This window comes from Malurus melanocephalus, unplaced genomic scaffold (genome assembly GCF_030028575.1).
Source record: "Malurus melanocephalus ecotype Western Australia unplaced genomic scaffold, MMel_1.1 scaffold_385, whole genome shotgun sequence".
Lineage (NCBI taxonomy): Eukaryota > Metazoa > Chordata > Aves > Passeriformes > Maluridae > Malurus > Malurus melanocephalus.
In genome coordinates, this window is record NW_026623617.1 from 86,752 (window position 1) to 103,798 (window position 17,047).

The window sequence follows — 17,047 nt, forward strand, 5'->3', positions numbered from 1 at the left end:
AAAAACAAACAAACTAACAACTTCCTTAGATAAACATTGCCTCCTTCTCCTGTCACAACTGGTCCTGCTGAAAAGTTTGTCTTCCTCTTTCTTATAAGTACTGGAAGGCTGCAGTAAAGTCTCCTAGAMCAGAGCTCTTACAGTAATGCCAGCTTTTGTCATGATGAGGTTTAATTTACCAACAAGAAAATCTAAAAAAGTAAAAGGTTCTGCAGTTCTTGTTGGTTTTTGTTTGATTTCATTTTGTAGGCTAAGCTAGAAAATCATTAGGTGTAGTTCTGATGGGAAGCAGAGATTTAAATACATCCTAGGCAGATGTTTTCCAGCTACTCTGGGTAGATTTCTTTCCATGTGCTACTCAGATGAGTTTTTGCTCAGAATTTCCTTCCCTCAAAGTTTTATTTCTGCTTTGAAGAAGATCAGGTGCATTAACAAGCAGCTGTTTTTATTGAGCCTTCCTCAGCAGCTTCATAGCCTTCCTTAGGCCTTCATTTTCTCCATCAATATTAATGGAAAKCTGTTCTCATTTAGGCTATGGTAATGTTTGTGTCCCTAAAAACACACATGTCAGTTTTCTGCCAAATATCTAGGTCTCATTTCTGTAGTCTCTGATTCTGCAGTACAGGGAAACTTTTTTTGTGGTGGATCAGAAGCACAAAAATAGTGATTGTGGTTGGAAACTCATCTCTCTGGTTCAAACTTTTTTGTAAGTTCTAAATGTTAACTTTTCTTGGGAAGGATTCATTGTGGTCTGTTTTATTCTTAGACATCTATTTTCCTGTAACATTATATATATATATAGATTATGCTCGTGTTTCTGCTAAGCTACTTGTGCTTGCTCCTGATTTAAATTCAGCCCATACACTCAATGATCTCATGATGACCATGTTTGATACTAAATCTACTGTGATCACTGTGTCTCTAAATATGCCAATGTACACTGCTGGCAGTGGTGTGCTAACTTCTCAAACACATGCTTCTTGTAGGTATGTGTATCCCTCCATGGATCAGCTGGCTGAAATGATTCCTGGAATCCTGAAGCAGTTTGGGTGAGTGCAGAATTGTTTACTTATTTTTCTTATCATTCTCTGTGTGGCTCACTGAAAGAGCAGGCATTTGCTTTGCTGTGGCTGGCTGGCATTTTGTTTGCTAGAACCACACTTGTGGTTGTTTTGGATTCCTCTRTTATAGATGGATTGCTTTTGCCTTGGTTTCTGAAAGAGCTGATTTTTTGGCCCTTTTTGAAATGTCTGTTTATTTTTAAACAGGAAGCAGCTTAGGAGAAATCCCATGTGCTTAATTTAGGGGCTTCCTCCAGTGTTTTCTGTGCATCGCCCTCRCAGGGGCAGGGCACAGACAATCTGTTCTTCCCACTGTAACAGCCCACGTTTTCCTGTGTGGTTAAGCATGAAAAAAAAAAAAAATGCAGAGTCCCATCTTGAGGCATTTACTGTTTTGTTTCTGTGGCTTGAGTGTCCTGGGGGTCAGTCTGACCTCCCCAAGCCTCTTCTACTACCAAGTGCAGATGCCAGGTTGCCAACGTCAAAAGTCCCAGCCAAAATGTTCCTTTTTGTCTACTGCACCAATTTTGGTGGGGTGTCCTCCCTTAAAGTTTAGCTTTAGCAGGGACTGTAGCTGAGAAATTTTTGTTCTGTTCCTCTTTTGTGGAGCTCATGCTCCTGGTACACASTGGAGAAGGGAGGTAGACACCTCCAAGGGGTTTTCAGACCAAGCAGAGAAAACTTGGTGCTCAGGGTTAGGCAGCCTTGGAAAACACAGGCTGGTCCAGCTCCCCAGTTCAGACACTGCTCAGTTGTAGCCAGCTGTCACAGCACCTTGGACCAGTTTATCTCACTACCTCCTTAAGGGATGTGTTTATTGGAATGCCTCATGTAAGGCACAGGKCTGTCAATTCTGTCGCACCGTGCAAAAATATGCTACCAATATTATCACTACCTTGAAAATCAATTAAACTGGAGTGTATTTACAAACTCTTGATTTAATGTTGCTAATGAGAATGAAAAGTATCCTCACATATTTTCCCAAAAGCATTGAATAACCTGTTTTCCTGAGCCGTTTTGTCTAGTCTTCTCTTCCATGTATTTCCTAAGACCTTGAAGGTGATGCTTTCAACCTGATTTCAGTTAATGCAAATATTTGGTTTGTCTCTGCCCTGTTTGGTTATGAAGTTTAAACTTCATCACCCCAGTGACCCGATAGCAGGAGATGTTTCCCTGCCAGTGCCCCAGCTGGATAGCTGTGATGGGGAGGGCAGGGGGAGTCTGGGGAGGGAACAGCTTTGTATTTAGGCTGCAGATTTCGTGTCTGTATCTTGTAAGTTTTTCTGGCAGAGGCTCACYATTTCCTCCCAGGATCAGAACAATGCTGTGGTTGCTCAGTGTATTTAYTTAAAGATAAGTGAGGATAGCTGCTGCCCTGCAATGCACGGGGACCAGGGTCCTGCAAATGTTGCTGGGGCCACTGGCACTGCTGAGGGTCCACAGCTTACCCAGGCTCAGCCGGCATGGGAAAGAGGAAGGCTACTCATGTAATTTATTTTCAGCACTCTTCCTCATTTGTCTCTTCTGTTTTATCTCTGTGCAGGCTGAAGACCATCATAGGAATGGGAACTGGAGCTGGTGCCTACATTTTAACCAGATTTGCTGTAAGTTTTGTRGAGCTCCCCTAAAGCCTCAAACCCAATTTCCCTTATGTGGTGTTGTCCCATGGTGTGCACAGAGAGTTCCTGTTCTGCCTTGCCCAGTTAAGGATGCAAGCCAGGCTTTTAAGTGAAATACCACAATCTGCAGGATAGCTAATCCAGAAGACCTAGATTTTCCATTTTAAGGCCTGGGCTCTACCCAGTTAATTTGCAGAAGGTTTTTATAATGGGAGTTCTCTATTTGAACTGAGGGTGGAGAAAAAGTTAAATCCTAATGCTCTCCAGCTGCTCAGTTGAATTGCTCTAATGATTTTTTTTACCATACATATGCTTGTTTTCTGCAAGATAAAACTAAACTTACCACTTACCTCYCCAGGAGGTAATTCACTAATTTAAATTTTTTGCTGACTGTCAAGTTGCTAAGGATATCTGGTGAATCTTAAATCTTCTCTTTCGCAGTTAAACCATCCAGACATGGTGGAGGGATTAGTTCTCATTAATGTAAACCCTTGTGCTGAAGGTTGGATGGACTGGGCAGCAACTAAGGTAAACATCTTTAATTTAGAGAAATAAATCTTACTGCAAGCCTGTGGAACATGAGGAGCTTGGCAATCTTGTGTGTCAGGGCATGGCTGCAGATACGAAATATCCTGGGGGAAATCCTTTGGGTTTATTCTTCCATTTGCAAAAATCTTTCATATAGGGCTAGTGATAAAAATAAGCACTTTGAGAAAACAGATACAGATACATGTAAAATAATGGAGCTATTTGGACAATTCTTAAGATCTTGCAACTGCTGGGGAAAAGAGTTTACCTGGACATGGTAGTTTTGGAAACATCTTTCAAGTAAACTTGAAATGCAGTGTAGCATTCAGYTCTTTGTTATCCATGGCTTTATTTACCAGCACAGTCCAAAATATAAAGTAGAACACATAAAAATGTCCAGAACAGCATCCTTCATGTTTCAGTCATTCTTGAGTCTTAGATGCTGAAAGGACTCACCTATAGTACTCACAGCTACAGTAACTGTGGACAGATWGTTCACTCAACCATAAAATGTTCAAGTAAAAGAAACTCCTCGCAGAAAGATGTAGAGCCAGGTTGTAACATTCTTTCAAGGCTTAGTTACTAAATGTATTCCCAAGTCAAATTATCAAAATAAACTCATTAACAAACTTATTTAAAGAAATGTAGTAACTTTTCTATGCTGAAATAAACCACCTGACCCATTTCAATTCTCACCCAATGCCTACTGCTTTAAATTATTCTATATCTGTASCTCTGCCTTCCACCTCTCGAGTCCTGCTCACCCCAAGAGTACRGCAGGTGCTCTACATTCTTGTGTCCTTCCAAAGCTGGAGCATTTACTGTGGGTCACAGGCTTATGGTACCAATTCCATTGCACTGTCAGTGTGGGTTGTCAGGGATGAGAGTGGGCAGTGGGGTTCAATGACCCCCACCTGGCTGGTTTGCTTGGTGTTCCTGTAGGGAGTGACTCCACATACACCTATACCCCTAGCACTGCATTCCCTATATGGCTGCATTAGTGAAGACATCAAACATGAACCCCTAATGGTGCTTTAGTTGGAGTGAGGGAGGAAAGTGTCAGTTTAGGATATTGTAGATATAGAGAGAGCAGAGTTCTGTTCATGGGTGGTTGGAAGGTGTAATTTGTTCAGGGGTTGTGTTAATAGCAGTTTCTCAGATAATCTTGCTGTTCAGATTTCAGGTTGGACAAATGCTTTGCCAGATATGGTCATTTCACATCTATTTGGAAAGGTAAGGTTCAAAAAATTCTTCTGATGCATTCAGTCATCTGTATTTACTTCCTGGGGCTGGGAGGAGGGGAGAAGCCTTCACTTAAACAAAAAGGATGAAGTTAAACTGTGAGATAGGATTCATGCTTGTGCCCCCAGCATTTTGGGGATGGTGTTCTGCCATGGGGTTTGCTGTGTCCCGAGTATCTCAGTTGTGACACCCCTAGCAGGGGCAACTCTCTATTGAGGCAGCCAACATTTAAACAGGAGTATAAGAGTTGTATATGCTTATGCTCTGAGCTGAAAAACCCCACAGGTTTTTTTTATGTAACGTAACTCTGTGACAGCTGGTTATTGGTATTAATGGTGCTCTTCAGTGCAAGCCTAATGCAAAGTGCTGGACTGTTTGGAGGCTGCTTTGCCGTGCTTGGAATTGTTGGTAAATGCAATGGAAAACTCCATTCCACCAGAGCAAGGAACTAATCTATAAAGACTTTAGAATCACTGTTTGAAAATGTTACTGATTGAAGTCCTCAAAGCTTAGTTATTTACTATTGTGAAATTGAGTTCCACATTACATGTTTGTAAGCTTTCAACATCTGCTTTACCCTGGAAACATTTATTAGGCTTCTTACTCTGAATCTTTTTTTTTTTTGTTTGTTTTAAAACCTCACACTTGTCTGACTGTAACCATCTGCACTACAAYGTTTTGCAGTTGTGAAATTTTAATGTTACAACATACTGAARTTTTAAAGTGAAAATTTCAGTACTRCAATCAGAAGCTAATATTGATKCTGGGTGACTTCACTGAGTGCTGGAAGTTGTCCCTTCCCTCAAGGTGTACTCCTGTTGTGCAGATATGAGTCTGGTACACAGCTACTGTGCCACATCTTCAGATCCTTTGAGAAAACAGCCCCTATTCTGAACAATTCTGTCTCCTCTTTAGGAAGAGATTCACAGCAACCATGACCTGATCCATACTTACCGTCAGCATATTATTAATGATATGAATCAAACCAACCTTCATCTCTTTGTCAACTCTTACAACAGGTAAATACATTTACCTGATTTCTAACTGGAAACTGTTTTAAGAGGCTGTCCAGCTCTTTAGAGACGGTATTACTTGCGTGGTGGGATTATATGTGTTCCCCCAGTGWGAAGTTCTGCTTCATGGTGCCTTTAGGGATCTCAGGTGGTTTGCTTATTGGAAAAGGATCTTGTGCATTTTTGGGGTGAAAGATTGTGCACTGAGAATGAACTAATTAATCTTCCAAAGTATGATTCTGCATTGGTTATTAAGGCTACCATGTATATCAGATTAAATTAATGTCTGTGCTTTCTCTAGACTAGAATAATACAGAAGTATCTGTAAAATTCCAGTGTATCAAAAGCCTTTGTCCTCTCTATTTTTTTTTAGTCGGCGAGACCTAGAGATTGAGCGCCCTGTTCCTGGAGTAAATGTTGTCACCCTTCAGTAAGTATTTTATTTGAGAGGTTACTGCAAGTCAGGGACTCCCATTAGAAAAAATTCCTCTCTTCASACTTGGCAAACATATTGAAATTGAAAGTTAAGTAGTTCCTGTCACTRTGCATCTGAAAATTTAGGCTTACASAGTACTTGAAAAGTTGGTRTACTTAGCYTCATGCAGAAATGTGTTATARTTAATAGAARCTATARCTCTGAAGGCACTTGARCTGTGCCTATACARCCAAAAATCTCAAATAAGACCATTTAGAAAACATCAAAACAAAAAACATTCAGGAAGATAGAGCAAGTATGAGAATGACTGACTGTCAGATCTTCTGCTAACACCTTTTTGCTTGTGCTGCAACTTGTGCAATGTAGCAGTCATCATGTTCTTTCTAGCTCAGCTGTTGATGGTTATACACAGCAGACCTTGTTCCTCTGACAGTCTGGTTGGAATTGGGTGGACAGATCCAAAAGTTGGAGCTCAGGGGCCTGGTGGGGRTGGTAGGGCTGAGGCTTTTATGTTGATGCCCACATTCAGTTTCTTATAAAATGAGAAGTAAGAGCACTGCCAGCTGCAGAAAAGAACAAGTTCTCAGGCAAGGAGTCTGAGCATGTCAGTAGATCTACAGCTAATGCAGGATTTGATGTATGTTTAAGGTATCTGCAGTACAAACCAAATAATTTCCACACACTGAGCTGTCACCCTTCCAGACACAAAATGCAGCTTAGGGCAAGTCWGGRCTGGGTGGCAGAGATAACACCCCTKGTGTGTGCTTCTTTGCAGGTGTCCTGTCCTGCTGGTGGTCGGTGACAGTTCCCCGGCRGTGGATGCTGTGGTGGGTACCTCAAGCCATCTTTGCCACCCTGCTGAGGATGGGTGGGTGATCCAAGGGGCTGCAGGAGGCCAGCAGAGCTCCTGCCACACAGCAGCCCTGCTGGCCATCAGTCCAGCCCAGCTGGCTCTGCTCTCCCAGACCYCAGGAGAGCTGCCATTAATGCCATGCTGTTTGTCCCCTCTGCCTGTGCACTGTTATTTAATAGCTACCACGTTAGGAACAATCACCACAGCAGTTCCAGTGAACCGCAAATATTTTCCTTTGGAGAGGAATCTGCTGCTGGTATTTTAACTTGCTGTGTGGTGCTGGAGCTGTGCCCTGGGTCACTGTGGAAGTGAAGAGCTTCTTTTTGACCATTTAACTCGCCCCAGATGACTGGATGACTTCAAATGTTGTGCCKTAATGGGCATGCCCAGTCTGCTGGCCTGTGGCCACATGGCAGCTCACCACTTGGGACGCTACCAGATGACCCCAAATCACAAGATAAACAACACTTGTTGCCACTGAAGTCCCAAAAACAGATGAAAAAACGTCTCCAGTTCCCAGCTATGGGTTTGTACATGGAAAAAATCCAGTCAAAAATGTGAGCTGACCTACTTGGGTTTAAAGATGTGTATATGTATATGTAGACTCTTCACAGAGAATCATCAAACAATCAGTTTAGTCTGTATTAAACCAGAAAAAAAGGTTTTAATCTGTCTTCATACAACAGTTCATACTTGAAATCTTGTGTACCGTGCCTTATGCTTCTATTCTTTTATATAGGTTGAATGCAACTCAAAGCTGGACCCAACAAGGACTACACTTCTGAAGGTAATTACAAAAACTGTACTTTTTCAAAATAAACATTCCTCTCATATAAAACCAGTTGGATTAGCTAAAAAAAGCAGAACCAATGTGATCTGTTGCAGTACAGAGAACACAGTCTGAATCCAATTCTGATGGGAAAGGACTGTTCCTTCAGGGTGAGAGTATCTTAGTGGGATAAACAAGACTAGGGGYTTCTTGTCAGAGTTAACAGCAGGGAATTTCTCAGCTCCCCCATTTTAGAATAGTAGAGAATGAGAGTTGAAATGTTCAGTATTTCACATACCCATAATGAATTTGACTAGAGCTGGCAAAGCTGATCTTGAGATATTTCGGAAGGTTTGAGAAAGGCATGAGCAGAGTAGGAGTTGAAACCAGTTCATTGTGTTCCTGTGTTTGTCTCTCAGCAGTAGTGTCCGGTGAATCAACACCTAATCTATCAGGCAGTTTGGTCATCCTGCCTTTTATGAGTGTGAAGTCCAGGATGTTTTACTGCTATTTTCCAAAAAGTTGATAAATGCACTTCCAAACAGCAGAATATCATGCAAAGGCTTTGGCTGATATTCTGCATTCAGAGTAGGGCTGTGATCTCCAGCTCGTTACTGATGAAGTAATAGCATGAAAACAGTGAAACAAGTTTGGTCATGCTTTGCTGGGAACTTCTGCTGCATCTCTCTTTATTGAACTGGTCAGTGAAAATTATAATAAAGGTTTTTTAATTTTTTTTTTCCTCCTAACATCGAGGAGTTACACTGCTGCCCTATAATGTGGSTGTGGCAGACACCGTAAGAAAGTTTCTGCCACTGTCTCAGACCTTGTATCAGTGGCCAGCCTCTGCCTGGTCCWGGGATATGGCTGATGCCAGATCCTGCTGCAGGCCTGTTTTGCTGCTAACTAATCCTAGATAGGATTTGGGGTTTCCTGTAATTTACAACTCTACTGTTTTCAGCTTGTAGTGTTCCTTGGAGCAGGATTGTTTTTGTTGGGTTGACTTTGAGGGGTGGAGTGGCAGGAAAAATGAAATGCTCCAAAAATATTTCATGCACTCAAGATAGCTTTTCTCATTTGGCTTTCCCTGCTTCCCTTGGCAGGTCAGATGCTTGCCATCCGCAATCTCAGCAAATCGTTTTTCCCTCTCACCTCTGAGCTTTAGGTGTTTGTTTTCTCTACCCTGTTCATCACCCAGCTCAATACAGAGTCATGTTGTTATAATTCAGAGCCGAACTTGAGACCAGGACTAACAGGCTGGTTTCTAAGAAACCGGTAGTGGCTGCCCAGCAAAAAGCATTTGTAGCTTCAGCTGATGCTTTGTCTGAACATCAGGACACTTTGTGGTGTTCTGGGGTGCAGTCACAGCTTTCAYAAACATTGAACAGCTTGCTTTGATGCATTCATCCACGTGTTTGTTACTCACACAGCAAAAGGAAGTGTTTTTTTTTTCTGCCAGGTAACTAAAAAGGCCATTTCAGTATATCCTGAACATGAGTGAGTTCCTCTGGCATTTCTCTAACTGGCTGTTCTCATCTGTTTCAGATGGCTGACTGCGGTGGGCTYCCCCAAGTGTCCCAGGTAGGATTTGACTGGCGGAAATCCTATTAATCCTGTTCTCCAGTGTGTCAGACTGCAACAAATGGGTGTTTTCCTGTAGGGTACTTGCTGTTCCCAAATGTCAGCCAAAAGGATGGCTATGATTTCATGAATAATGATGTCARTTGGTCATCTSAGCTTTYTTYTTTTCTTTAAAGAGCAATGAAGTGCAAAATTAAGAGTGGGAGGAGATATTATTTTCGCTAATAAAGCCTTAACCTGAGGTGGGAATGCAGAGGTATTATTTTATGCCTATTTACTGAGCTAGTGTGGATTAAGGCTTGGGCCACTAGCATTTTAACAACATTCTTACTTGGACTATTTATAGCACACATCAGGAAAGTGGGAGACAGGAAATACAGGAAATAACAATKCTATTTTCTTGCATTCACTGACTCGACTTCACTGTGAATGAACTGGAGTTGTTTAAATACATTTAGGCATAAGTTCCAAGATGTTAATAAAACCAGGCTGGCAAAGTTAAGATTTACCTATGCTCTTATGTTACTTCACTAAAAGAATTGATTCGTGAATCAGCTTTGGAATGTGATCTAACATCTAAACAGATTTCTAAGCAGTATAATGTGGTGTTTGTGAACTTAAGGAAAAGCTACATTTGTAATTGCCTGCAACCCAAGTCCCTGAGAAGGCACTTTGTGCTCCTGCAGTGGRAGTTGGGAAAAAGCTTTTTTAAAGCCACAAGTAGTATATGCATTGCTWTTGTTATGGAGACTCCATTCTTTGCAGTGATTCGGAGATAATTAAGCAAAAAATATTTTCATGTGAAATAAGTGAGACTGTGAAGCTAATGTGGCCACTTTCAGCAGCAGTGAAAACTGGGGAGTGCCTCACTGCAAAARTATCAGTCATAGGCAGTTGTGCCTTTGTATTGCTGGGGAGCTTTCTTGCCCTATAAACGTAACTATCAGTTCTGACTAGCTGAATTTGTTCTCTGCTGATTAGGAATTGCCTAATTACCAGTCTTGTATTAACTGCCTTGTATATTTTGTGAGGTCAGTTGTTTTACTTTGGTTCACTTGCACAAGTCAAGTTTGAGCCAGGTTTACACCACTTGTCTTCTCTGGAAATGTCATTCTCAAAAGCTTSTATCCATTTTGTAAAATAATGGGGAGAAGACTAGGGAGGGGAATGGTGGAATTTTCCCATACATGAAAATATTTAAGATGTCCTTGTTAAATAGGGCATCTGTGGAATCTATAGAATTGTAWTGTAACCTACTGAGCACTGCCTACAATAACACTCTCTCTCTCTTTCTTTTGCAGCCTGCCAAGCTTGCTGAAGCTTTCAAATACTTTGTTCAGGGAATGGGATACAGTAAGTATGGGTTTTATGGAATGGCTGGCCTTGCTTCTGAAGTTAAATGGGCATTTGAGCACCTAGAGAGTTTCTGATCCCAGATGTGTGGCCTTTTCCCTGTTGGATATGTATTTGCAAGGTGGAAAAAAAGCACTGTTGTATCTGGGCTCACAGTTTTCAGACCAAGTGGTGTTATCAAGTAGAGAGCTTTGTAAACAGTTTGTACCCACAAATAGCTGCTTTATCTCGACATTTTTAAGGGGGGTGTTTGTAATAGTGTCCCCTCGTGGCATCATAGGATATGGTTCATTGCACACAGCATTCAACACCTCATAGGCTCAGTGACTTCTTGGAGTTGTAGCTGTTGGGTTTTCACATACTTGCTTCTGACTTGTTGCTGCTGTGTGGATGCACTGTGAACCTGGGCTAGCAGCAAAAGTTGAATATCAGAAGGTAATGGGAGGGCTGATGAGTCTCTTTAGTTTCCCTCTGGATTCTTGCAGCCCCAGCAATGTGCCATAAAGCTTCTGGAATCYCTCAGCCCTGGACACTAATATTTCCTTAATGTGGGCTCCTGCCTGGGGCAGGGGAGGTACTTCTGCACGTGAAGATACCCTGAAAAGTATTTATTCAAGCTTGAAGGCTTCTCCAGGGGTGGTTAAGGCTGAGAGGAAGGCCAGGGCTTCCTTCCAAGCCCATGAAGCACGGTGGTAATGAAAGCCTCTTCTTGCAGTGCCCTCTGCCAGCATGACCAGGCTGATGAGGTCCCGCACCGCTTCTGGCTCCAGTGTCACCTCTTTGGAAGGACAGAGGAGCCGCTCTCACACCGGGGAAGGCACGAGGAGCCGATCCCACACCGGGGAGGGGACGAGGAGCCGATCCCACACTGGGGACGGTTCCAGGAACCGCTCCCACACAGACACACGGATCGAGCTGACGCCGAACTCAGCAAGCAACGCTGAACAATCAAGCCCCAAGTCCATGGAAGTGTCCTGTTAGATGGCTGTGGGAGGTTTAAGCTGGTCACAGTGTGAAAAAGGTAATGGATGCCCCCTGTGTATCACAAAAACATAACTGGTATTAATCTCTAGCTATTCTGTAGGATGAACTCTGTTCACCAGGGTCTGAGAGGGACCAAAGAAAAGAAGCATCTCATTTGCTCTATCATTATTCTTGTATCTCAGACAGCTGCTGCTATTGTGCCCTCCTTCAGTGGATGCCAAATTCTAAAGGATACTTGCCAAAAGCTGATGTGGTTGTAAACACTTCAGAGTCAAACTAGAATTGCTCAATACCCTCCTTTAAAATCAAAGCTGTTACAGGGCCCTTTATCTCTTATTTTCTTGAAGTAAACTGGCACAATTTGAGATGAGTTTCAAAGAGGGGGAGAAAAAAAAAAAACCTTCTATGGATGACTTTAAAAAAAGGAAATGAAACAAATGTGTTATGGCCTCATGTTGAAGCTGGAGTTGAATTCATTGTATATAGCTTGACTTCAAATGATAGAAAAGTTAACGTATCGTGCATTTATAGGCCTTCTAATTCATTAGTATTCAAGCCTGTTTTCCTATGTACAATAATATACTACTAAAATAGGCAATTTTAATGTGACTTTGAGATGAACTAAATCTTTAAGGTTTTTCATTTCACTTTTTTGGGATTTAGTTCCAGTCTTCCTTTCCTTCCCCCCTCCTAGACCCTAAAACCCGCTTAGCCAAATGAGGACAGGATTTAAATTTGGTAAGCAAGGTAGGATTTCCTGTTTGGGAACTTGGGCCAAAGGGTTTACCAAACTGCAGAAGTTGGTGTAGTTGTAACAAGTAGGGTAGCTGTACATGCCAGCTAAGCAGAAACAGCTTGATTTTTCCTTCAGAAAGCTTCTTATCTTTGCAGCTCAAGTTTTTTTGTGTCCAGCACAATTGTGATAAATTGGGAATTCTGTAAGCAAAGACAGATCCAGCTGTTCTTTGTCAGGAGAGATGAATAACTGTGGGATGGGCATGTAATTAGATACTGTACATTCAACTGCCACTAATTACTAGATTTGAAACTGATGAGATCTCACTGGTGCTGAAAAGTATATTCCACGAAGTGGTGGAGCAGCAACACTGTATCTCTGGAATACAGTGTCTAATGACTGTGTAAATGTCACGATCTGCTGGTTCTACATCTTTGCATAGCCTCCTGATACCTTGGGTTGCTTTCTTCAAAGCTAGTGGCTTGATACCTTTCTGCCACTCAGAATGTCACAGTTGGGTGTTCTTAAGTTTGTCCTTCTGTAGCTAGTGGGACAGGATCTCCAGAGCTCCAGTGCATACCTGCTGAATTGCAGTCCTCACACAAACAAAGAGCTCAAATGCTGAGCAGTTAAATAGCAAATGTTAATACTTTGGGATTGCTTGTTCAGAAGAACATCATCTAGGTTACTTTATATTGACTAACTACAGCTCTTGTGTAGAATATCCATAACGTTTTGTGGGACGAACAGACAATTTCCAGAAAGAATAAAGCTATTGTGTAAAGTCTATCAAGAAAAGTTTCTTAATGAAGTATTTGTATTTATTTCAAAACAAATAAATTTGTAACTTTGCAATGTCTGGTGTCTTCATCTTTTACCAGGAGTACAATCTATTTCAGTCCAAATATATTCTTGGCATCCCTTTGTATCAATGAAATCTGTTTGATTTTGCTCATATCTCTCATTCCCTACTTTTGTGCTCAGAACTTTCTCTCCTCCCTGTACTTCTCACTCCAGTCTATTCTAAGAAAACACCACACACTACAGCATTGTTGGTGGCTATTTTTGTACTAAAGAATAGTTTTATCCTAATAGTTTTGTACTAAAGAATAGTTATATCGTAAGAAATATAGACAAATATTGGGCCATGAGGCATAGTGCTACTTGCTGTTTGGACTTTTCTCCCTGGATAAAGTACTGTCCAGTGCACAGTCATGTGCTTGACTTCTTCGCTGGAGCTGGTGCCACACTCGTTGCATCCTTTCTGATACCAATCTGATCTCCAAGTCCATTTAAGTGATGAGTTCCTCATCAATATCTGGAGTTATTCAGGTCTCTTGACTGAAACCACAGATGCCACTTGAGTTTCTAAAAGTGGTTCTTTTTAGACCTCTTACAAGAATGTAACTTCAGGAAARTAAAGATTAACCTAGTGCCTTACTTAACATACTGACATGTTTGGGGACAGGTGCCTTGATGACTTTGCTGGGACTATTTTGGGCTGCTCATTCCTCCTGTATCTCAAAAAATCCTGTGATAGCAATATGCAAAAGCAAATATTTGTCATGTCTGAGCCCAGGCTCTGCTAGATGTGATGATTCAGCAGTCATGACTGGACTGATACCAGCAAAGGGCTTGACAGCCAGTGCCAGTGAAAACAGGAGGAACCTGTGCCAGTTCGTCTTACAAAAGAAGGGCAAAGTTGTGTTCTTTGCTGAGCTTTTCTGGGAATGGCTAATCATTCCTTCCACAAGGCCACCATGGTCTGCCTGTCAGGCCTAGGCAGTTTATTTTGGTTTAATGGGGAGGAATGMGTCCAAGCCTTATTGGTGGCACAAAGGGATCTGCGAGCACTTCTGAGCAGCAAGGAGTTGCTAGGATCACTATAAATGTCAGCTTTGCAACCAAAAGTGTTCATTTGGCAAAGAACGCTGTGTTCCAGCAGATAAAAGCTGGAGGGCAGCACAGAGGAYTGGTGTCTCACCTTTTACAAAGAGTTATGGAGTTATGACTCCTCTTTTCCTGCARTACTGTCCTGGCATCTTTAATATGTTCTGTAACTGAAGAGGTGCAAGTGGCTTGCAGTTTTATTAGAACTTTTTATAAAACCCCAGACCTGCAAAAGCTGTCTTGTGCATTAGTGTTGAAGAGAGAATTAGCCTGGGTATTGTAGTGTTAATAACTTGGAAAACATGAGCTGGGGTTTCACTTTTTTCCAAGTGTGAATGGCCACCAAGGAGCTACTGAGGAAATTCTGATTGGGTAGCAGGAGCTGTCCAGAACATAACCACTTTGCCCCTCATAGTGCTTTTGGGTTATAAAGAAAGAAAACAGAATGGGCTCCCAGGGACCATGAGGTTTCCTGGTTGCATTAGTGTATCTCAATGTGAAATCTTCGCTGCAGTGATACTCTTCAAAACCACTAATAGAAAGGATGTCATTGCTGAAATCCAAGTTATTTCCACCTCTCCCTCGACCTCAACATCTACTGTACAAAAATCTGGCTAAACTTCAAGATACCTTTCCCACTCCCTGTCCTTGCAGAGGGGGAGTGGGAAGGGATGTGCCAATACCATGTCGTGGCAGCAGGACTTTTGTGCTGAAGGATGCTGCTGCTTTTCTCTTTAAAAGTCTCTATTGACTGAACAGCTGGAAACTTTAACCTAGATGTGTTTTCGAGGTTTATGATTAACGTCATGTGATGTGAGTGATGGACTGAGCTGGAGTGAAAACTGTTTATAGCAAAGCTGCTTATTTTTTCTCCCGGGTGCTGGAATCCTCTCCCTGTCTGCTTTTGCATCTTGGGCAGAGTATCTGCTGCAATCCTCAAAGTGCCTGTACTGGGGTCCGTTTCATCCATCGATACAACACACTGAGCAGTGTTGCTTGCAGCTTGGCCCTCCCCTTTCCCACATGCTGTTTGCTTTTTTTCTTTCCTTACACTATTTTGCACTATTTCACATTTATAGGAGCARAAAACCTCTCCTAATCTGTCTATAAGTAAAGGTGTTTTGATGTGTGGATTTAGCACTTACAGACTTTATGTTGGTAGCTGATCACTGCTACATCCCATGTTTAAATAACTGACAGAAAGGATGTCAGGGTATTTTAAGAGCTCAGCCCTTCCCCCTCAGTCCTTTGTGACAGACAGACACAGCCTCTCACTGTTTCTAKCTATTGCTTCATTAAGGGCTCCATTCATTTTACAAACAACACAGCTGCTGACCAGTGTTAGGGGGGAAGAAAAAGGAAAAAAAGGCTTCTGACTGCAACTGCCAAACAGTTCAATGTCTGTTCTCTGCAACTCAGCGTGGGGATCATTCGCTTACCCAGCACTCCTAGGGGYTGGAGGAGAGTTGTTGTTTTGATGTCATTACAGAGGCAGCCCCACATCCCACACACCCTACATATTTTTGGTGCTTGTGGCTGTGGGATGCACATCAAACACTGGATGCAGACATCACTGGGCATGTCCAGAAGAGCTCAAGGGTTAGGAAAGGGGATAGAAGGCAGCTTCTCCTCTGCAAGCAGCAGCACTGTGAGCTGTGACCTGCAACAGAGCTGTGCAAAATATCCTTGGGTGACCTGCCACTCTGCAATCGCTTATGGCTGGAGTGGATTATGGTATTCAGGTCAAGGTCAGTGSGTGGAGGGGGCTGGGAGAGGGCAGGGCTGTTTGCTGGGCAGTGCTGGAGAAGGGCTGGGGCAGCTCCCAGCAGAGCCCACATGAGCCAGGACACTGAGAAAAGAGCCACCAGAAGAGAGATGCCACCAGAAAAGAGATTTCACCAGCCTGGGCTKTCCATCCCTTGGCTCTGTGTGTGTGCACAGCTCCCCACGAGGCTCAGCACCCTACACACCACAGGGTGAGGGGCAGAGAAGATGGGGCTACTGAGCCATGGTTTTGCCCCATCTCTTGCTCAGGGAATGGCCAACCTGCTTGTAGGGTTTGGTGAGCCTGCCCCATGCAAAGGTGTCACCCAGCCCCTCACACAGCAGTGAGATGCCATCAGACTCACACAGATCTCTCCAGCAAGGAAATTGTCTTTTACTCAATGACTGCAATACACTTTCATTCATTTTTAATGACAATGAGACCAAATTAAAAAAAAAAAAAAATCATAGTTCTTTATCACCAGCTGCCAWTGTTAAACATTGATCTGATCCTATGGTGATTCCCTCCCTGCTGCTCATGTGTGTTTGGGGCAGGAGAGATCCTACAGAAGTAGAGCCTCACAAAGGGTCAGCACTTCATTTGGAAAGTGCAAAGTACTCAGGARATGATGGGTTGCCTAGACCAGTGAAAGCAGCCAGGAAGCCCTKCATGCAAGATCATGTGCTGGACAGCTGCCACATGGGTGAGCAGAGGCTGCAGAGGTCAGATGGGTCTTCTTGTGCCTGTAGAGGCAGCGGGGAAATATGGCACAGAGGTACAGTTGGCTGGAAAGTGATTAAAAATGTAGAGGACTGCCCTTCCTGGGGAAAAAAAAAAAGTAAAAAAAGAAAAGAAAAGGCACACTTCCACACTGAAGCAGAAGGCTGGGAAGAATGAGGAGAAGATGCTTTCTCCCCATAAGCAAGCCCAAGATTGACCCATCGCAGTTCAGGAAAGGAAGACATTCAAAGGGTTGTTTAAGTTCCTGTCAAGACAAGTAACCAACTTCAGGCTGGAAGGCAAGCTCGATTTTTGGGAAAACACTACAGGGATTTTTTCCTAGAAATAAAAGGTAGAATCCTTACTGGGGTTAGCTCTGAAGATAGGTAAGTGAAGGGATATGAAACAAYGATTCTTTAATTTAAATGCTTTTCCTCATGCCTTTAATAACCTTGTTTGAACGATTTCAGTATGTATGGCTGTTGAAAACAGGTTAC

The 17,047-nt window shown here is 42.5% G+C and overlaps 1 protein-coding gene across 2 annotated transcripts in view; it reads left to right on the forward strand.

Annotated features, from left to right (window-relative positions):
• NDRG1 (N-myc downstream regulated 1) overlaps positions 1 to 13,030 on the forward strand; it is a 39,791-nt gene extending 26,761 nt beyond the window's left edge. For both annotated transcript variants that reach the window (XM_057379064.1, XM_057379065.1), the window contains 11 exons: positions 987 to 1,049; positions 2,605 to 2,665; positions 3,122 to 3,208; positions 4,385 to 4,441; positions 5,366 to 5,469; positions 5,837 to 5,893; positions 6,675 to 6,726; positions 7,492 to 7,539; positions 9,067 to 9,102; positions 10,404 to 10,455; positions 11,171 to 13,030. In XM_057379064.1, the coding sequence (XP_057235047.1) occupies positions 987 to 1,049; positions 2,605 to 2,665; positions 3,122 to 3,208; positions 4,385 to 4,441; positions 5,366 to 5,469; positions 5,837 to 5,893; positions 6,675 to 6,726; positions 7,492 to 7,539; positions 9,067 to 9,102; positions 10,404 to 10,455; positions 11,171 to 11,436 (883 nt within the window). In that variant the 3' untranslated portion in view covers positions 11,437 to 13,030. The remainder of the gene's footprint in view (positions 1 to 986; positions 1,050 to 2,604; positions 2,666 to 3,121; positions 3,209 to 4,384; positions 4,442 to 5,365; positions 5,470 to 5,836; positions 5,894 to 6,674; positions 6,727 to 7,491; positions 7,540 to 9,066; positions 9,103 to 10,403; positions 10,456 to 11,170) is intronic.
• The last annotated feature ends 4,017 nt before the right edge of the window (positions 13,031 to 17,047 follow it).